This window comes from Ictidomys tridecemlineatus, chromosome 6 (genome assembly GCF_052094955.1).
Source record: "Ictidomys tridecemlineatus isolate mIctTri1 chromosome 6, mIctTri1.hap1, whole genome shotgun sequence".
NCBI lineage: Eukaryota > Metazoa > Chordata > Mammalia > Rodentia > Sciuridae > Ictidomys > Ictidomys tridecemlineatus.
The window spans coordinates 56,540,388-56,558,326 of NC_135482.1; the positions used below are offsets into that span (position 1 = coordinate 56,540,388).

Genomic DNA, 17,939 nt, shown 5'->3' on the forward strand with positions numbered 1-17,939 from the left:
GCCAGGGATCTGATGGAAAGGGAGCTTGAACAGAATTCAGAAAAATAACAGAAACTTTCATCTTTCATGAAGAATAACAGAACCTTTCATTGCCACCCCCCACCCCTCAAACAGATACCAACAAGTTGAAAAACATGATGCAGCTGGCAGAGCCAAGAATCAAGGATGTCACCAACAGCATGGAGCACGCCATCGTTTCCCGGAGCCCCCGCGTCCGCTACAACCCCGGCCTGGATGCCAAACTCCTCTACCTCCCCCTGGCTAAGTTTCCCACCTCTGTGACAGATTTCATCCTGAGCCGGCACTTTCCAAGGCCAGCAGACAGTGTTTGAGCTGGGGAGGCTCAGAAGGTGGCCTAAAGGAGGGGGTGGGATAAAGGACTGTGAAGTCACAGGCGGTGATATCAGACATCCTGGGGGAATCATCCACTATGGACACCTTGCTAGGTTGACACTCACTGCTAGCAAATCTACCAGTGACTTCCAACAGAAGATGACTGCCTCTTCCCAATCACTGGGGGCCCCAGACACTTGAGGTGGCCTTTAGAGATCTACAGCATGACCTCAAGGGTATGCATCACCCAGGCAGGAGACAAGTTTTTCTAGATCTGAAAAAATCAAGCAGGGAAAAACTGGCTCCTGCTGAATCACAAACCGTCACCGCCTCCGGGAAATACCATGGGATAATCTAACCCGTGGGGGAATCTCGGCCACCTTCCTGTGGTCTCTGACTCTGTGCTAGCCTTATCCACATAACCCATTACTGATGGGTGCAGTAGGGCAGCCAGGAAGTGTGGAAGTATATCCTATAAAAGTTTAAAATAGTTTTTCTTTCTCTAAATTTCTCTATTGGTAGGTGATTGGGATACACATGAAATAACATTCATGTATTTAATAGCCGTTGATTAATTCTTCAAATATTTATTGAGTTCCTACTACATACCAGGCACTGGTATGTGAAGATGCTGGGGAGGGGGCTATGAAAATGATGAAATCATGGTCTTGGTTTTTTATTGTCTATTTTGTGTTTTGTTTCAGCATGATGTCTTGTAGCAGAGACCAGAAAGTGAGAGAAAGTATAGAAATCAGAAAACAAATATTTATAGGGACCCTGGGGATCATTGTGCTGTACAAACTTAGTTGTACATGATAATTACCCAATTATTCCTGGGCTCCAATGTCAGAAAATATGATCCAGAAGACTCAGGAAAGGGCTCAGAAATATATCTGTAGGGCTGGGGATGTGGCTCAAGCGGTGGCGCGCTCGCCTGGCATGCGTGCGGCCCGGGTTCGATCCTCAGCACCACATACAAACAAAGACCTTGTGTCTGCAGAGAACTAAAAAAAATAAAAATAAAAAAAGAAATATATCTATAGCAAGGACCTAGATGATTCTGAGACACTTGGGAGGCAGTGGTGGTTCCTTAGGAAGGTAACTAGTGCTCAGACGGGGAAATGATTTCCCAAGTCCCTAACTTAGTGCTAAGACAGAGATAAAACTCAGATTCAGATTCCCAGTTCAGGGATTTATTTATTTTTATTTTTTGTTACAATAGAATCAATCTCTGAAATTAGCATCATCATCAAATAAGTAATGGAACTAAATTTTTTTAAAAAGCCTTTAACTGCTGAGTCATATGAAGGTGTGTTGAAAAGCCTTTTCTGAATTTGATGAATGGTCAGATAATAAAGGTCAAATGTGATATTTTATTTTTAAAAAGTCTTCAACTTGTGTCTCTTCAACATCTGACTGAACTTGAAAATAATAAAGTGTGACTTAATTATATCTGCAAAGACTCTGTTTCCAAATAAGGGGTAATAATCATGGGTTCCAGAGATTAGTATGTAGACACATCTTTGGGAGATCACCATGCAACCCGCTCCTCTCTATTATTCACAATCCTTCTGTTCCTGGCACCAAATTTGGAATCAGGTGGAATGCACTGAGCAACACGTAGCAGAAAAGCCAACTCAACTGGCTTAAACAATAGAGCGTGAGGACAGGACCCAGTGGCTGAATGATGGCATTGAGGTGGTGGGCTCTTTCTGTTTCTTTGCCTCTCACAGTTCCGGTTTCATCCTTCATTGCTGTGACTGACTACCAGTGGCAATGGGAACTCTGTGCTTTCTCATCCTCAACTTACAGGGAAGAACGCATTTGCTTTTCCATGGCATTCAAGATGGAGCAACTGGCCTTCCCAGAGCCCTCATCAAGGCTCTCCTTGAATCCCACTGGCCCAAAGTGGCTCAGGCTTGTCCATCTGTGAACCAATAACTGATGTGGAGTAAGTTGCCATGAATTGCTTAGATTAATCATGGAACAGAATAAAAATGTTGGTACAGTGTCGCAGCCACATCAATGTTAACAGCAACTCAATTCACAATAGCTAAACTATGGAACCAACCTAGGTACCCCTCAACAGATGAATGGATACATATACACAATGGAATATTATTCAACTTTAAAGAAGACTGAAATTATGGCATTTGCAGGTAAATGGATGGAACTAGAGAATATCATGCGAAGTGCAATAAGTCAATCCCCAAAAAACAAAGGCCAGATGTTTTCTCTGATAAGTAGATGTTGATCCATAGTGGGGTGGAGGGACAGGGAAGAATGAAGGAATTTAGGGTTGTGTAGAGGGGAGTGAGGGGAAGGATGGGGCAGTGGGGATGGGAAGGAGAATAGAATGAGACAGACATTATTATCCTGTTTACTTGGATGACTACACTACTGGTCTAACTCTGCACCATGCACAGACAGAGGAATAAGAAGTTGTGCTCTATTTGTGTACACTGTGTCAAAATGCATTCTACTGTAAAATAAATTAATTTTAAAAAAAAGAATGGAAAGGTTGGGGAGTCAGTCACAATGCTAACTACCCAGGAAAATGTAAAACTCAGACTTCTATGCTATTGAGAGGGTTGAAAAAAAAGTCAACATCTGCAACAAAGGTTTTACTAGGGAGAAACTTTGGCTAGGTAGTTTTCTGAAAAACTAATTTACATTTTTCCATTGCTCCTTTTTTTAAAAAAAAAATAATGTTATTTTATTTTTATACCTCTATTTTAATTTATTTATTTTTATGTGGTGGTGAGGATTGAACCCCATGCCTCACACATGCTAGGCAAGCGCTCTACCTCTGAGCTACAACCCCAGTCTACTCTTTGTTTTTTTATACACTCTCCCACTTTTTTTTTTTAATTTCCCATTTTCCCACCCAAATAGGTAGCCAATTTGATACTTCACTGAGGGTGACATGTTTGACAGGATAGTACACATAAATTTCCTGCCCTTTCTCCAGCTTTAGTTTCCCCTAACCCTAATATGTTTTTAAAGAAATTACAGAGTTTGGAGAATGAAATAAAAGGTGGTGTTTCTTGAGGGTACGTACAATGTCTCGGAGAAGTAGGGCCCTTCCTCTATGTCAAGGAAATTCACTTTGGCTAATGAGAGAAGAGGGTGTTTTGGAGTTTCCAAAGCTTAAGGGACTGGCGTTCACTTTCTGAAAGCACTTAGAAGGGTGGCAGGACTCAAGGAACAACAGGTGCATTGTGTGTTTAGGCAGACGAGACCCTGGATGACCTCAGAGCAGATTCGTGTGTACCATCAGGCTTGACAGGAGGGCAGCATAGATTCACCAGATAGAAGAGACACACAGACTGGGACAGCAGTTACTAAGTTGTAACCTGTGCAGGTAGAATTATTATTATTATTTTGGTCTGAGGGCCACCCATCCAATTCATTATTAATAGTTGAGATATTTTTGGAATTTGTGGACTGAGATTCATATCTGCTCCAATGTTACATTTTTATTTTATTTATTAGGATTATGACCTTTGTTGTATTGTAGCTCTTAAATTTTCATAGAGATTTAAATTGCCTTTCTTTTTCTTGTTCACTCATTCAGCTTCTTAATCATTACAAAAGCAGGGAAGTAAGGTAATCTGGTTTAATTTTACAAGGAGTATCATGGGGGCTCTGGAGAGACTGCGTTGAGAGGACACTGGCGGAATCAACAAGACCCACAATTACAAGGAGGTGATTGCATAACCAAGCAAGAGGCTATGGTGCTCTGGGTGAAAGTGGGAATGATGAGAATGGGTGAAATCAGCATTGAATTTGGAGAAATAACTATTGATGGACTTGAATCAGCCTGTCAATAAGAATTATTGGGTTCCTTTTATATGCCAGGCATGGATCTAGAGATTCTGGAGTTATACTGGTGGATAAGACAGAGACCTTGTCCCCCAAAAGTTCATATTTTAGTGGAGAGAAGAATTGGGCAATACATGTAAAGAAATGAATGAAATAATTGTATATACTGATAAGTTCTGGTAAGTGCCATGGAAAACAGGAAATGCAGAGTAGATGATCAGGAAGGCTGGTTACCTTTTCTTCTTACCTTCTCATTCTTATTTTTATTAGCATTGCTGAGGACAAAACCCAGGACCTTGCAAATGCCAGGCAAGCACTCTATCACTGAGCCCCTTACCTTCCCCCCCCAAATAACAATATTAAGGGAAATTTACATAAAAACAAATGCATCCGATTAAGTGTACAGTTTGATAGGTCTTGACATATGAAGATGCTTACCACCACCACAAGTCAAAATATACACAACTTCTCTCATCACAGAAAGTTCCTTTGTGCCCATTTGTGGTTAATCTCCCTCTTTCTTACCCTGGCTTTAGACCACCACTGACATGCTTGATGCCACTACACATATATTTTGAGTCTGTTTTCCTTTAAAAAAAAAAAAGTCACTTTTGCTGGGGGATGAATTGGAATAAACTACCCTGGAGGAGCACAGAGGGCAAGTTTAGAGTTAATGAGAAACACATAACAACAAAATAATAGAAATAATAATAATAATTAGCATATAATGGACATCAACTGAGTCTCAAGCACTATTTAGTATTCCATACATTATTGTATCATCCTCAGAGAAAAGGGGGATGGTAAAACACTATGTCCCTGAATATCCCCTTTCTTTCCCCAAAAACCTAGCCAAGTTAAGAGAGTAATGAGAGCAAGCCTGGGCTGGAAAGTCCAGACACATAATATCTTAAAGGACACCAGCTATCTTATACACACTGGGAATTGGGGCAAGTTAGTGTTATCTGTAGAAAGAAATTTCTTGCATGTGCACCAGAACAGATGGTCCTGGGATACTGGTCAGACAAGCAAACTAGGCAAGCTAATGCTGATGATGTCATTGCTTCTGTAGCCTAACACATAAAATCCCACTCTGAGTGGGCACAGGTACAGAGAGGGCTCTGTAGAAAGTCTAGCAGGCTGCCTCTAGACAAAAAACAGAGGTGCCCACTGTCAGCCTGTTGCCACTAAACTCTTCTTGGAGCTGTCACTGATCTCTTGTAAGCTTTCCCTAATAAATCACAAGTCTCACATGTCATTTTGAAGCATTTTCTTTGCCCTCTCCACAACTGCTCTTGCACATCTGGGTTGTGGATGTGACAATTATCCCATTTAATTTTATTTAATCTCTGCATCAAGTCTTAGGACTTGAGTTTATTTCATAGAGGAGGAAACCCAAGGCTCAGAGAGGTGAAGTAATATTCACAAGATTACACAGCCAATAGGTGGCAGTTAGGACTCCACCCTGCAGGGTGTGTGGTTCAGCACACTCTACAATAGCAAACACTTGCCTAGTGCTCACTGCATGCCAGACACTGTACTAAGCACTTTAATCGTCACAACAATCCAGAAAGGTGGGTTTTAATGAGGAAGAAATAGAGGCCCAGAGAAGAAGTATTATATACCTGATAAGTGACTAGCAGAACAAGTTCCTCAAGTTCTAGAATCCTATTCTTTGACCACATCATTGCTTTATTTCATCCCAGGATATCTCTGCACACCAGCCTTTGCAACATAGTTTTCTAGTCAGCAGTTGAGACCAGAAAAAGGCTTGCTTCTATTTCCATGAACTGTCTGAAACCTCCCCTAATCTTCCTGGCTTGGCTTCCTCTTCCAGCTCTTTCTTTGTGAAAATAGGGGAGTCTCTGTGCTCTGGGGTTCTCCTCTTTACCTGTGGGACATGCTTGCTTTCCTTCTGAACTCCAGGAAGTTCCTCAGTCTTTAGTGAATCTCCCCCCCCCAAAAAAAAAGTGAAAGGAGGAGGGAGGAGGGAGTGGAGCCTGTGTTGGGAGGAGACTCTCCTGGCAGCCTGCTTTGTAGGACAGTGTACATGGTGACTCTGCTCCCAAACAGGTACCAAGAATGTCAATGTCAAACTCAGAACAACAAACAAAATGTTTGTTTTGGAATTTCTGACGTTGAGCGGATGGGGTAAGGACTGAAAAAAACTTGTGCATGTGTAGTTTTAATACTCAAGGACATGGTTCAACTAGGTGTTGAAAATGAACTGCAAGTAAACAATTTTCGAAGGCACAATTGAGACTTAATCTTTGAGTCATCTCAGAGGGCTTTGAATATAATAAGGGAAATGCCAACTCCTCTCTATTTTGCTGGGAAAGGAAAGACAAAATCTAAATTTGTCCTTCTACTGAAGGAGAAGAAGCCCTTGGGTGGAGATCTACTTCCTTCTGTATTATAAGAGATAGACAATGGGTGAGTCACTCGAGGCGAGTGATTTAATCATGAGATGTGACTTGGCCTTTGGGAAGCTGCTGACCAGACAGCTGGACAGGTGAGGTATGAGGGTACTGGCTGCATATCTGGTGGGGCAGAGCAGCTGAGGGGCCAGAGAAGTGACCTTTGATATCATCAAGACAGTCTTGCTGCAGCCATCCAGCGGGTGGGGGAACACAAGTGGGACAGAAATATGATTTAGATCTTTTTCACTTAATCTGAGTCCCCTCTTATTCAAAGTACTGGTCCCCAAGATGAATGACACCAACTTTCCAAATAAGAGAAGGACACTATAAAATTAAAAAAAAAAATTCCCTAGTTCTTCTCTTTGATGCGAGGAACACAGATCTGCATCCAAGACAGCGGCTAATTCTACTTAGTTGTACTCTGTGGTATGTAGCTGTATGCCTTTTTTTAAAATTTTTTTTAGGGGCTGGGGATGTGGCTCAAGCGGTAGCGCGCTCACCTGGCGTGCGTGCGGCCCGGTTTCGATCCTCAGCACCACATACAAACAAAGATGTTGTGTCTGCCGAGACCTAAGAAAAAATAAATAAATATTAAAAAAAATTCTCTCTCTCTATCCCCCCCTCTCTCTCACTCTCTCTTTAAAAAAAAAAATTTTTTTTAGTTGTCAATGGATTTTTTTTTTAATATGTGGTGCTGAGGATTGAACCCAGGGTCTCACACATGCCAGTCAAGTGCTCTACCACTGAGCCACAATTCCAGCCCAGGTGTATGCCTTATATAAGTACAAATTATTCAGTAATAAGTAACCTCTGTGTAGCACAGCACAATTTTATAAAATTTATATATATATATCACCCCATGTCCTGTTGAAAGAAATTTTATTTCATCCCAGATCATCTGAGAATTTTTGAGTAGGTCTTGCCACCCGCATTCCAGGTCTCTGTTCATAGCTCTGGAATATGTTGGTGCAATGGGAAATGGGAGTTGGAGTTCAAATACCTGTGATAAAATGTAGTTCCCCTTTGTGTGACCTTGGGCAAGTCACCTCATTCCTCATGATTCAGTACCTTTCCTAGTAAAGTGGAATAACAACGTCTTTCCCAAAGGGCTACGGTGAAGCATACATGATATTACACATATAAAAAACTTCATGAAGGAGGGCTGGAGCCAGATAAGGGAGCTGGGGACACACAGTGCTAGCTAGAGAATTAGTGTTTTGTCTTCTATGCTACGTAGAGAAGGGATTGCTTTCTTGATCATTCCCAAATTTCCTTTGTCCATCCTGAATCCACCTTATTTCTTCTCAGTCCACTGAAAAGCATCTAGCAGATTCTGAACGAGAATTAGAAGAGGAAGGAAGTGTTGGCAAGGAGCTGCAGATGCCCAGTGGTGGTGGCTCTAGACTTCTGTCATAGAAGGGACCCATGAGAGGCAGTTAGGTGGGAGCTGGAGAATTTAACACTTGTGCTGGGGCTGCTTTTGCAGAGCAAGCTGTGTTTGCCTTTCAAAAGTTAAAAACTGCAGATGTGGAACCAGCCTTCCTGGGTTTAAATCTCCCTCTGCCTTTTCCTGTGTGACCTTGGGCAAATTATTTAACCTCTTTGTGCCTTATATGCAAAGTAGAGATAATAATATTATCTGTTTCATAGGATTGTTGAAAAGATTCAATAAATTAATATGAGCCAAGTACATAGACTAGGGCATGACCCATAGGAAATGCTACATAATGTTATGATATAATTATTTGGTTCTTCTTTTATGCTGGCTGAGGGTGGCTTAGAGGGCACTGATGTGGATTATGAGGGGACATATGCTCCACAAGTGGCCCATTGGCACCACCACTGATTAGGAGGTTCGTCCCAAAGTACCCTCTTTCCTGCCTTCCTTTCCTTGCCTGTTCTGCTTCCTTATACCCATCCCCACGCCCTTTGGGGTGTCATGCCTTTGGAGCCTTCTAAGGTACCCCCACCTTCCCAGGGTCCATTCTGCTCAGCCTAGACCCTATATCTTGGCTTTTCCTATAATTAGATCATCTTCATTCCCTGTCCCCTTCTCTCTTGGTTACCCTTCTCAGAAAGTCATGACCACAAAGGGTGGGAGGAGAATTGGAGACTGAGTGTAAATAGCTCCTTCAAGGCATCTTGCTCTGATGAAGAACAGAGAAATGGGGCAGTAGCTGGAAGAGAAGGATTTTGAGGGCGGGAGACATAATAGCATGTTGCATGCTGATGGCAGCGACCCAATCAGGGGTGAAAAGTATATTCCTATGGAGGCTGGAGAGGAGCATTGCTGGGATGGGGTGTTTAGTACAAAAGAGGAGCAGGACATTTTCAGTAGAAAAGAGTATACTAGAGAAGGCTTTAGCTCCTGCCCACAACTTAACCTCTCTGAGACTGGTTTCCTCTTCATGCTGACACATGTTCTTGGACACTTTCTTAGTCTATTTTCTGTTGCTAACAACATGGTACCGCAGATGGGATGTTATAAAGAAGAGATTGTTTTGGATAAGTTATATAGAAAATAGATTTATTTGTGCTCACAGTTCTGGTCCAAGGTCGAGGGGCTGCACCCCATGATGGACTTCTTGCTGGCAGAGTCCTCAGATGGCACAGGGCATCACATGGCAAGAGGCTAGCCAAAGTGGATTTAATAGCAGGTCCACTCTGAGGATAACCTATTCACCCATTAGTCACAAGAATGGATCAATCCATTCACCAGGGCAGATTCCCTAATTACCTCTTAAAGGTCCTGCCTCTTAATGTCTCATAATGGGGATTAAATTCAACATGAGTTTCAGAGAGGACAAACCATATTCAAGCCATAGCAGTTCCCAGCTTCACATCTCACAGCTTTATGAAGTCTGGAGTCTAGACTTGCTCTTTTGGGAGGAAAGTTTAAAAAATACATGAAAAGTGGGCTGGGGATGTAGCTCAGCAGTAGAGTTTTAGACTAGCATGCACAAGGCATTGGGTTCAATCCCAGCATTGGAAAAAAAAAAAAAACAAAACATGGAAAGTGACAGTTCAATCATTGACTCTAGCCCATGATCGAGGGTTCTAATATCAGCCTTGATTAGGACAGAGGCCTGTTCCTTAATCAGTTGTTTGACCACATGCTAACTGAATTCCCCAGAAAGAGAAGTAGATAATTATGTGAATGATATTTTAGGCCAGCAAAATAAATGTCATCTGCCAGGTTTCTGTTCTTGCGACTAAAAGGCTCAGGGGTCACTCTAGTTAAACTGGGCTAACTGGGCTGCACGAAATAACCACACAAGAGACACAAATACCTTTTTCTTTGGGGTCGCTGTGACGGCTCCTCTGACCTTAAGGGTCTGCAGAAAGAGAGAGAGAGAGAGAGAGAGCACGTGCTGACCTCTTTTATTGAGGAGAAGCTATTCAAATGAGGCAAGGGGTCAGGTTTCAGGGGGCTGAGTCTGTCTTCATGATGTCCACTGTCAGCAGGTTGACTGACACCTGGGTAGGCCACACCCAAGGGCACAGTAAGAGAAGGGGACACACACAAGGCACTTCCATGGAAGATTCTACCCTAAACAGGGCAAGGGGTTATATTACAAAGGAACAGGTGAGCATAGCTTCACCCATGGGGCTGTAGCAAGACACAACCATTTCTGTGACTGAGTACCTCAGCACCCAGCTGGGGAGTGTAACTCAGTCACCCGTAAGGTTGGCCTCCCATAGTCATCTACATCTGCAATATGAAAAAAGTAGGTTATATGATAAAATTTTAATTAAAAAATAATAAGTTCAAAAATAAAATATGCCTGGGGTTGTAGCTCAGTGGTAGAGTGCTTGCCTGTCTAGTATGTGTGAAGCACTGGGTTCAATTCTCAGCACTGCATATAAAAAAATAAAATAAAGGTTCATTGACCACTAAAAAAGTATTTTTAAAATAAATAAATAAAAATTAAAAAAAACATATACATAACAGCATATGTAAATATATATATAATATACATGTATACATATGGTGAAAGTATTTTATGGTATTATATATTGAATAAATGTTTCTATATTTGTAATATAATGTATTAAAATATTTATAAAGCTAAAAGATTATATAACACCAAATTAACCACTAATAGTATTTTTCTTTTTCTTTTTTTTTAAAGAGAGAGAGAGAGAGAATTTTTAATATTTAATTTTTCAGTTTTTGGTGGACACAACATGTTGGTATGTGGTGCTGAGGATCGAACCCCGGGCCGCACACATGCCAGGCGAGTGCGCTACCGCTTGAGCCATATCCTCAGCCCACTAATAGTATTTTTCCTGAGGAATAGAAATGCGGAAAATTCTTACTATAAATTTTATTTCTAATATTTGATGTATTCACATATTTTCTAATAAATCAAAGGCAGCAGCAGTCTGATCCTCTTCAAAGCCTTGGAGGCACAAGTGTCTTCCACAGTGTCTATCCCTTCAGCAGTCCACCCAAGTGCCAGTAGGAGGTCTCAGTTTGCTGTACCACCACTTAGAGGGGGCATATTTGGCCAGCTCCTTCTTCATATTTATGATCCTTTTCTATGGCTTTGTTTTAGATGAGAATCTCATCTGAGAATTTGAAGGTGTCCTTCTGGATCCTTGTTCCTAATATAAGGGGTTTTTCTGCCTATTTGGTCCCTGCAAATGTTTCCCCTCACAAACCTGTAGGAGTGGGTGGATCCTGATCTTCCAATTACTTTTTCAGTTTTTCACTGTGTTTTCACCGAAGAGGGGTTTGTCTGGTCCCAGGAGCCACTCACCATGATCTCTCTCTGTTTATTTGATTTTCCTTCTCCAACACAGGCATAATTTGGGGCAAACTAATTTCAGAATAATATCCTGCCTTTTTCATTTTCTTTCTCTAAAAGACTTTCTTGCTTTCCTTTCCAGCCAGATTCTTGGTCATCTTCTGAATCCTGCAGTGACCTGTGCTATAATTGTCCACAGCCTCTATTTATTTGTTTGTTTGTTTGTTTGTGGTACTAGGGATTGAACTCCCAAGTGCTCTATACTGAGCTACATCCCCAGCCCTTTCTTCTCTTCTTTTTTATTTCTTTCTTTTTCATTGTGTTGTTGTTGTTGTTGTTGTTGAAGATGGGGTCTTGCTCAGTTGTTGGCTTTGAACTCCTGATACTTCTGCCTCAGTCTCCTGAGTAGCTGGGACTAACAGGTGGGTGTCACTGTGCCCAGCTGTTCACAGTCCCTTCACAGGGACTTTTCCTAAGCTATGGACTCAGAACTAGAACCAGGAGTTCAAAGAGCACCCCCCTGCCTCCCACACACACCCCACTGGCAGAATAGTTTTAATAGTTCCTGGCACATAGAAGTTTAACTTCTGAACTTTACAAGAGGAAAGAAAGGTTTGCCAATAACAGTCACCTTTGGGTTCACGCTGGGCTCTCTCTTGTTCAGAAGAAAAATGTTCTAGATATGAGGACTGAATACAAATATCATTCTTCTTCCTTACCTCCTCCTTCTCTCCCACTCTCCTTTCTTCCTTCCATCCTTTCTTCCTTTCTGAATGGTTACTGGAAACAACTGCCCACACCCAATGTCCTCTGAACTGATAAACTCATCTCAGTAGATTGCACTCTTCTTATAAGATTTCATTTCAAATGCACATCACAGGCACCAAAACTAACAGTGGTTACACACAACAGACACTTCTTTTCTCCTCATGGAAAAACCTGGAATGAGATGATATCTCCTGTCCATTATTTGTCAGGGGTCCCAGACTCCTTGTGTCTTTTTGCTCCACCATCCTATCATCCAAAATGGCTCCAGAAAACAGGAATGGGGAGAGAGAGGACAGGCCTCTGCCCTTTAGGGGCACAATGTGGATGTTTTGCACATCATACATGTACTTACACACATGTGTACTTACACACACTAAAACTTAGTCATATTGTCATACCTTGCTGTGAGAAAGGCTAAAATAGGCTCTATATCTGAGCAGCCATGCATTCAGTTAGAAATTCCATTATCTGAAAGGGGAGAAATGTGTATGTGGGACAACTGGTGTCTCTGCCACACAGAGTAAGTCAGGCCTTTGGAGGGATCATCAACAGTAGCAGCTTTGTTGGTGTTAGGTTTAACGGTTGTGTTTCTGAACCTATAGGCCAAATACTTGGGATTTCTCTAAGAGTGGATTGAATTTTAATCCTAGGAATCCTCTTCTAAACATGCCTGCTCAGAGGAATGAGGAGAGTTTGGAGACATCTCCCACCATCAGTTCTGAATCTTTGGATTTCTTCCTTCATAGGTAATAGATCCTTGCTGGTTTGTTATTTTAAGTTTCATTGAGGTCTAACTTCCATACCATCAAATTCATTCACTGAATTTTATGTAAGTGACCAATTTGATAATTTTTTCTAAAGTCATGCAATTGTACCACTATCATATAATCCAGTTGTAATTTTTTTTTTCATCCAAAATGTTCTTTTGGGCTTGTTTGAAGTCAATTTCCACTTCCACTCCTGGTTCCCCTGGACAACCCCTGATCTGCTTTCTGTCTCTATAGAGTTGCCTTTTCTAGAAATTTTATATAAATAAAATCATACTATGTGCATTCCTTTATGTCTGGCTTTTACAGTAATGTTTTTGTGTTGATCGGTGGTACCATGTCACTGCATAGTTTGAAAGGTCATCCTAGAGGAGCTTTCAGTGCCATGGAGTAGATACAAGTCAATGAGCACTCAACGAAGTGTGATAAGCATATGGTGAGAGAGAAATGGGCTGTTTTCTTTGCTCTTGCCTCTAACCAAAAACAGAAGTAAAACCTCAAAACTGTCCTAATAGAAATAAAAGGGGAAAAAAAGGGCTGTTATAGGAACTCCTATACAGCAGGGACAGTTCATCTAGACTTGGGGGATCAGAGAAGGGTTCATGGAAGAGGTAATGTCTGAATCGAGACTAAGGAATGAGTCAGAAGCGGGTGGTAGCTAGCTGATCCACACTCCACATCAGTCACAAATACCCAAACCCAGGCAGGTAATACTCAACCTCTCACCTACTCACCCTGCTTCTAGGTCACCTCCTCCACCTTGCCTCCATGCCTCACCCAACCTTTGTAATTCTGGTCTATGATCTTCAGGAATGCCAGCTCATTCCATTTTTATTTGAGCCACATGGGTTTAGAAAGATATGCATGTGGCAATAAAAACAATCCTATACCCGTTGATTGAGAAACAAAACAACCCAGTTGACTGGGTTTCTCTAGAGGAGATTCATTAACCTCACAGGACTAGGACCAGAGAGCCCTGAAATTCTAGTCCCTGGCCAACCATTGAGTAAGTGGGTGATGCTGGACAGATTTCTTAACCTCTCCACGCTCTGTTGCTGTTTGCTTGTTATTATTTTTAGTGTAAGTAGCAGATTAAAGACAGACAGGTAAGTCAGATCCCAGTTGCCTTCCTCCTCTAGTAGAAAGTGAATTAGGTTTGTTTTTCAATTTTCCCCCTGAAGTAGAAATAATTCTTGAATGGGTGGTACAAATAGAAGGCAAGCTGAGGTCCTCACTAAAGTGAGAAAGATTCTACCTAAAGTGCCAGAGCAGAGTTTTGGAATAGAGCTGGGGGTCTTGAATCTGCCACAGCAGCTCTCTCTGGCTTACTCTGCCTCCTATGTGTGATTCAACAAGACTTCTGTTGTGCCCCGTATATTGCGCCTACTTACAAACATCATTGAGTGAAGCAGATCAGATCTATCTCCAGGAACAGATAACAAGGGACACTCGGCTTTTTCATCTTCCCCCACTTGCTCCTCTACGAAGTTATGGTCCATTCTTCTCTTCCTAACTAGCTCTCCTAGAAGAGCAGCTGGTCTCACTGCGACTAGGCAAAACCCTGCATAAGTGAGATGGACCCACATCGGGTGTGGCACGGTGGGGATGGTGGGGGAGGGCAGATTGGTTTTCATTTCACTTGAGGAAAATTCAATGTGATTGATTGAGCTGTTTATGACTGACACAGACACGAGTAAGGGAATGCTTACCACAGACCTATTTCAACCTGTGAATCCATCCTAACCTATGAATAGTGTCTTTTTGACACTATTCTACAGTAAAAGAGAAGAATACTATAAAGTAAGTGGCAGTTCACTAACTCTCTCAAAGTGGGAGTTTCTACCGTCCTGGTTTTGAAAGACTCCAATAAAATAAGAAACAAACAAACAATCATTTATTGTGTCCTTTCTATATGCAAAGCCCTGGGCTACATGTGTCACTTTTATGTTTATGAAATATTTTCCCCTATTTTATAGAAAAGGCGTCAAGCTAGTCTTTAGGCCTTTGTCTCTGGAAAACTTCTATACTTTCATCATGGGAAGGTTAGTCTAGGAAGCTGGTCCCTCTACACAGGGCATTCCATTGCTCATGCTGCAGCAAACACCACTTATGCTGTTTCATGAAGGTTCATGACATCTCCTTCTCAGACTGTCATTTCCTAGACATCAAGGCTATAGTGGTAAGATGGGAGTGACTGTATCTCGCCTCCCAGAATCATTTTGAGGATTAAGTGAGATAATGTCAGCAACACATTTACCTCAAATCAGGAGTCTTGTTAAGCCTGGGATAAACACAGCTAGTCCCATTACTGATTCCTCATCTCCTTGACTGTTTACATTTCTCTCTCTACTTCTGTTCTCTAAGCCAATTTCCCATTATAGATATGACCTTTTTCTTAATTGGCCCCTGGAGCAGGATTTAAAACTCCAAGTTAACTTGTATCTACTCAATGTTTTACATATGCACATTGTGAAACCACTGCAGTCCTCTTGTTCTAGTTAAAACCAAAGTGGCTCAGGAATCCACGAATGTGCTGTTCACCCATTTTAAAAAAGGGCATAGATGAGAACCTGGGGAAACTGGAGAAGACCACATCCCCGAGTACAACCCACAGCTTAGGTTAGCATCAACCTCACCATTCATCTCTGCCCTCAAGACTGAAACCTGCCCTAGAAAAATTTGCAGAAGGGGAGAGAAAGCGTGAGGGGGAATGTCCTTCCCACCCTGTCCATTAAATAATGTTTTTTCAAGGCTTCCTTCAAGCCTCTCCTCCTCCAGGAAACCTTCCCTGAGCCCCTCCCATGTTCAGCGACTGTCCTCTCACCTCCCACATCTGCATGCTTATTATCCATCATTGTCTTGGTACTCCTTGAGGGGAGGGACACTGTTCTGTTTCTGCATCCCTAGCCCATGGCACAATGCTCTGCTGTTAGGAGGTTCAATAATGTTGTGGTTTGAATGAATGTTACATAGCTATTTCCTTCCCGAAGAAAAGGTGCATCTTTTCTCCTTAGAGAAAGCATATTTTCAGGCATATTTTCTCCTTAGAGGAATATCATTTATGTTGTAACTGAGCAATTTTCAAAGGAAATATTTGTTAATAAATTTATTAAACCTCATCTATGTAATAAATCTCAGGGTCTCCTCTGTTTTTCTCATGTTAAACAAGCAACACACACACAGAGGTTTTTTTATGGATTCTTTCCTTTTTTTAAATTTTTTTTCCGTTGTAGATGCCTTTATTTTATTTGTTTATTTTTTATGTGGTGCTAAGGATCGAACTCAGTGCCTCACACATTCTAGGCAAGAACTGTGCCGCCTAGCGGCAGCCCCAGCCCCTTCTTTTCTTATTATATAAGTTAATATATGCTCTTTGGAAGATCATGTAAAAAAATAAAAGAAGAAGAAATAATAATGAACATAATCCTCTCACTCAGATAGCCACTATTAATATTTTTGTGACCATACATGTGTATTTCTCTTTTTATGTGTATATCTTTAAAAATGGGTCATCGTGTTCATACTTTTTTCCCTTAATATATATTTCAGTATTTTTCCTCTTTAATATATATTTATACCTTTCAAGTCATATTTAGATCACATTACTTTCATTGTGTGAATGTGCTACATTTTATTTACTCTTTGTTGGGTGGATTGTTTCCAAGTTTTAGCAATTATACAGAGCACTGCAAGGTAGTCATATGTTTACGTGGTTATTTTATTATTACCTTAGGATATGTTTCTGAAAATAAAGATACTTGTCTAATGAGTGTGTTTATTTTATGTGGTAAAACTTCTTAATGAATTACCAAATTACTCTCAGCCATTACAGGGCATAAAAGTAGGTGATCCTTTGTACATCACAAAGGTCATGGTTGACACACCTATAACAAATGACAGATCAACAAAAGGAAGACAGCAAATTTATTGGATCACAGTTTTAGGTGATCCAGGAGCCTTCAGAGCAAGCCCAAAGCTCCAGGGTGAATTGTCTATTTTTTGGCTTGGGTTTCATGAAGCAGGACAGTCATGTAAAAATGTGCTTTGAGAAAGAGTCAACTAAGGGGAAACCTGGCAAGGCCTGTTCATACTCTTTTTGGTTCCTTGGTTGCAGCATTTCTTACCCTGGTGTATGGGGCAGGACCTCTCTGGAATGAGAGCCTTCATTTCTTTATGTCCAATGCTTACCAGAAAGACAGGGAAAAGTCAGAATAAATATTTTTTAGGTTTTATGCCTGGCTTTGGAATAAAAGGGTTCTGGTTCCTATGACTTGCCTTGGGGAAGGACATGGGATGAAGGACAGGAGGATAGGAGGAAGGGGAGGAGAAATTTTGCATTTTAAGCCTTCACTTTGGAGTGTCGTTTTCCAAGCCTTAACATTTTCTGGTCTGAAATATATACCCTAAGAAGTTTCACAGTCCTGTATTTGAATTGTCTTCTAAGCCACCCAACCAGTCTTTGAATCCTGGACTTAGGCCAGTGCAATTTCACAGTTAAATGCCACATAGCATTGCAGCTGTGGTATTGTAGATGGGCTTTTTCCAGGTTTATGCCTCTGTGGGATCTGAGCAATCAGGTATTTAATAAGAGGCATTTTGGGCTGGGGTTGTGGCTCAGTGGTAGAGTGCTCACCCAGTATAAGTGAGGCACTGAGTTCAAGCCTCAGCCCCACATACAATAAATAAACAAAATAAAGGTATTGTGTCCATCTATAACTAAAAAAATAAGAGGCATTTCTATGGTGAAAAAATAAAGAAAAGAGCAATAATTGGAACAAACTATTAACTCAATTTTTGAGTCTGAAGGACAGCCAGTGGAGAAGATTTCTAGATTTGGGCTTTAAGTATCTTTAGCATCAATCTGACAGATTTTTCTGGTTTAGAATTTGCATGAGGTGTTCCAGTGAATTTTCTCAGTGGTGCATGAAGGACACAAAGGGTTGTGGTGATTTCTCTGAAGTCTGAATCAATTTGACGACCTTTGACTTATAAGGTATAAGGAAAGGTTGATTTTAACTTCAGCAATTCCAAGCCAGAGGGTGGAATAAAATTGCAAATATTAGAAACTACAGGAA

General features: G+C 41.2%; 1 protein-coding gene and 1 long non-coding RNA gene across 2 annotated transcripts in view; one reads left to right on the plus strand and one right to left on the minus strand.

Annotated features, from left to right (window-relative positions):
* The window catches only part of Sdr9c7 (short chain dehydrogenase/reductase family 9C member 7), a 23,268-nt gene extending 21,483 nt beyond the window's left edge, over nt 1–1,785 (plus strand). Inside the window, exon 5 of the mRNA XM_005335650.4 lies at nt 115–1,785. Within this exon, the coding sequence (XP_005335707.1) occupies nt 115–332 (218 nt within the window). The 3' untranslated portion in view covers nt 333–1,785. The remainder of the gene's footprint in view (nt 1–114) is intronic.
* LOC144378644 (uncharacterized) overlaps nt 1,505–17,939 on the minus strand; it is a 28,230-nt gene continuing 11,795 nt past the window's right edge. The window contains exon 2 of the long non-coding RNA XR_013440560.1: nt 1,505–7,148. This is a non-coding gene — a long non-coding RNA (uncharacterized LOC144378644). The remainder of the gene's footprint in view (nt 7,149–17,939) is intronic.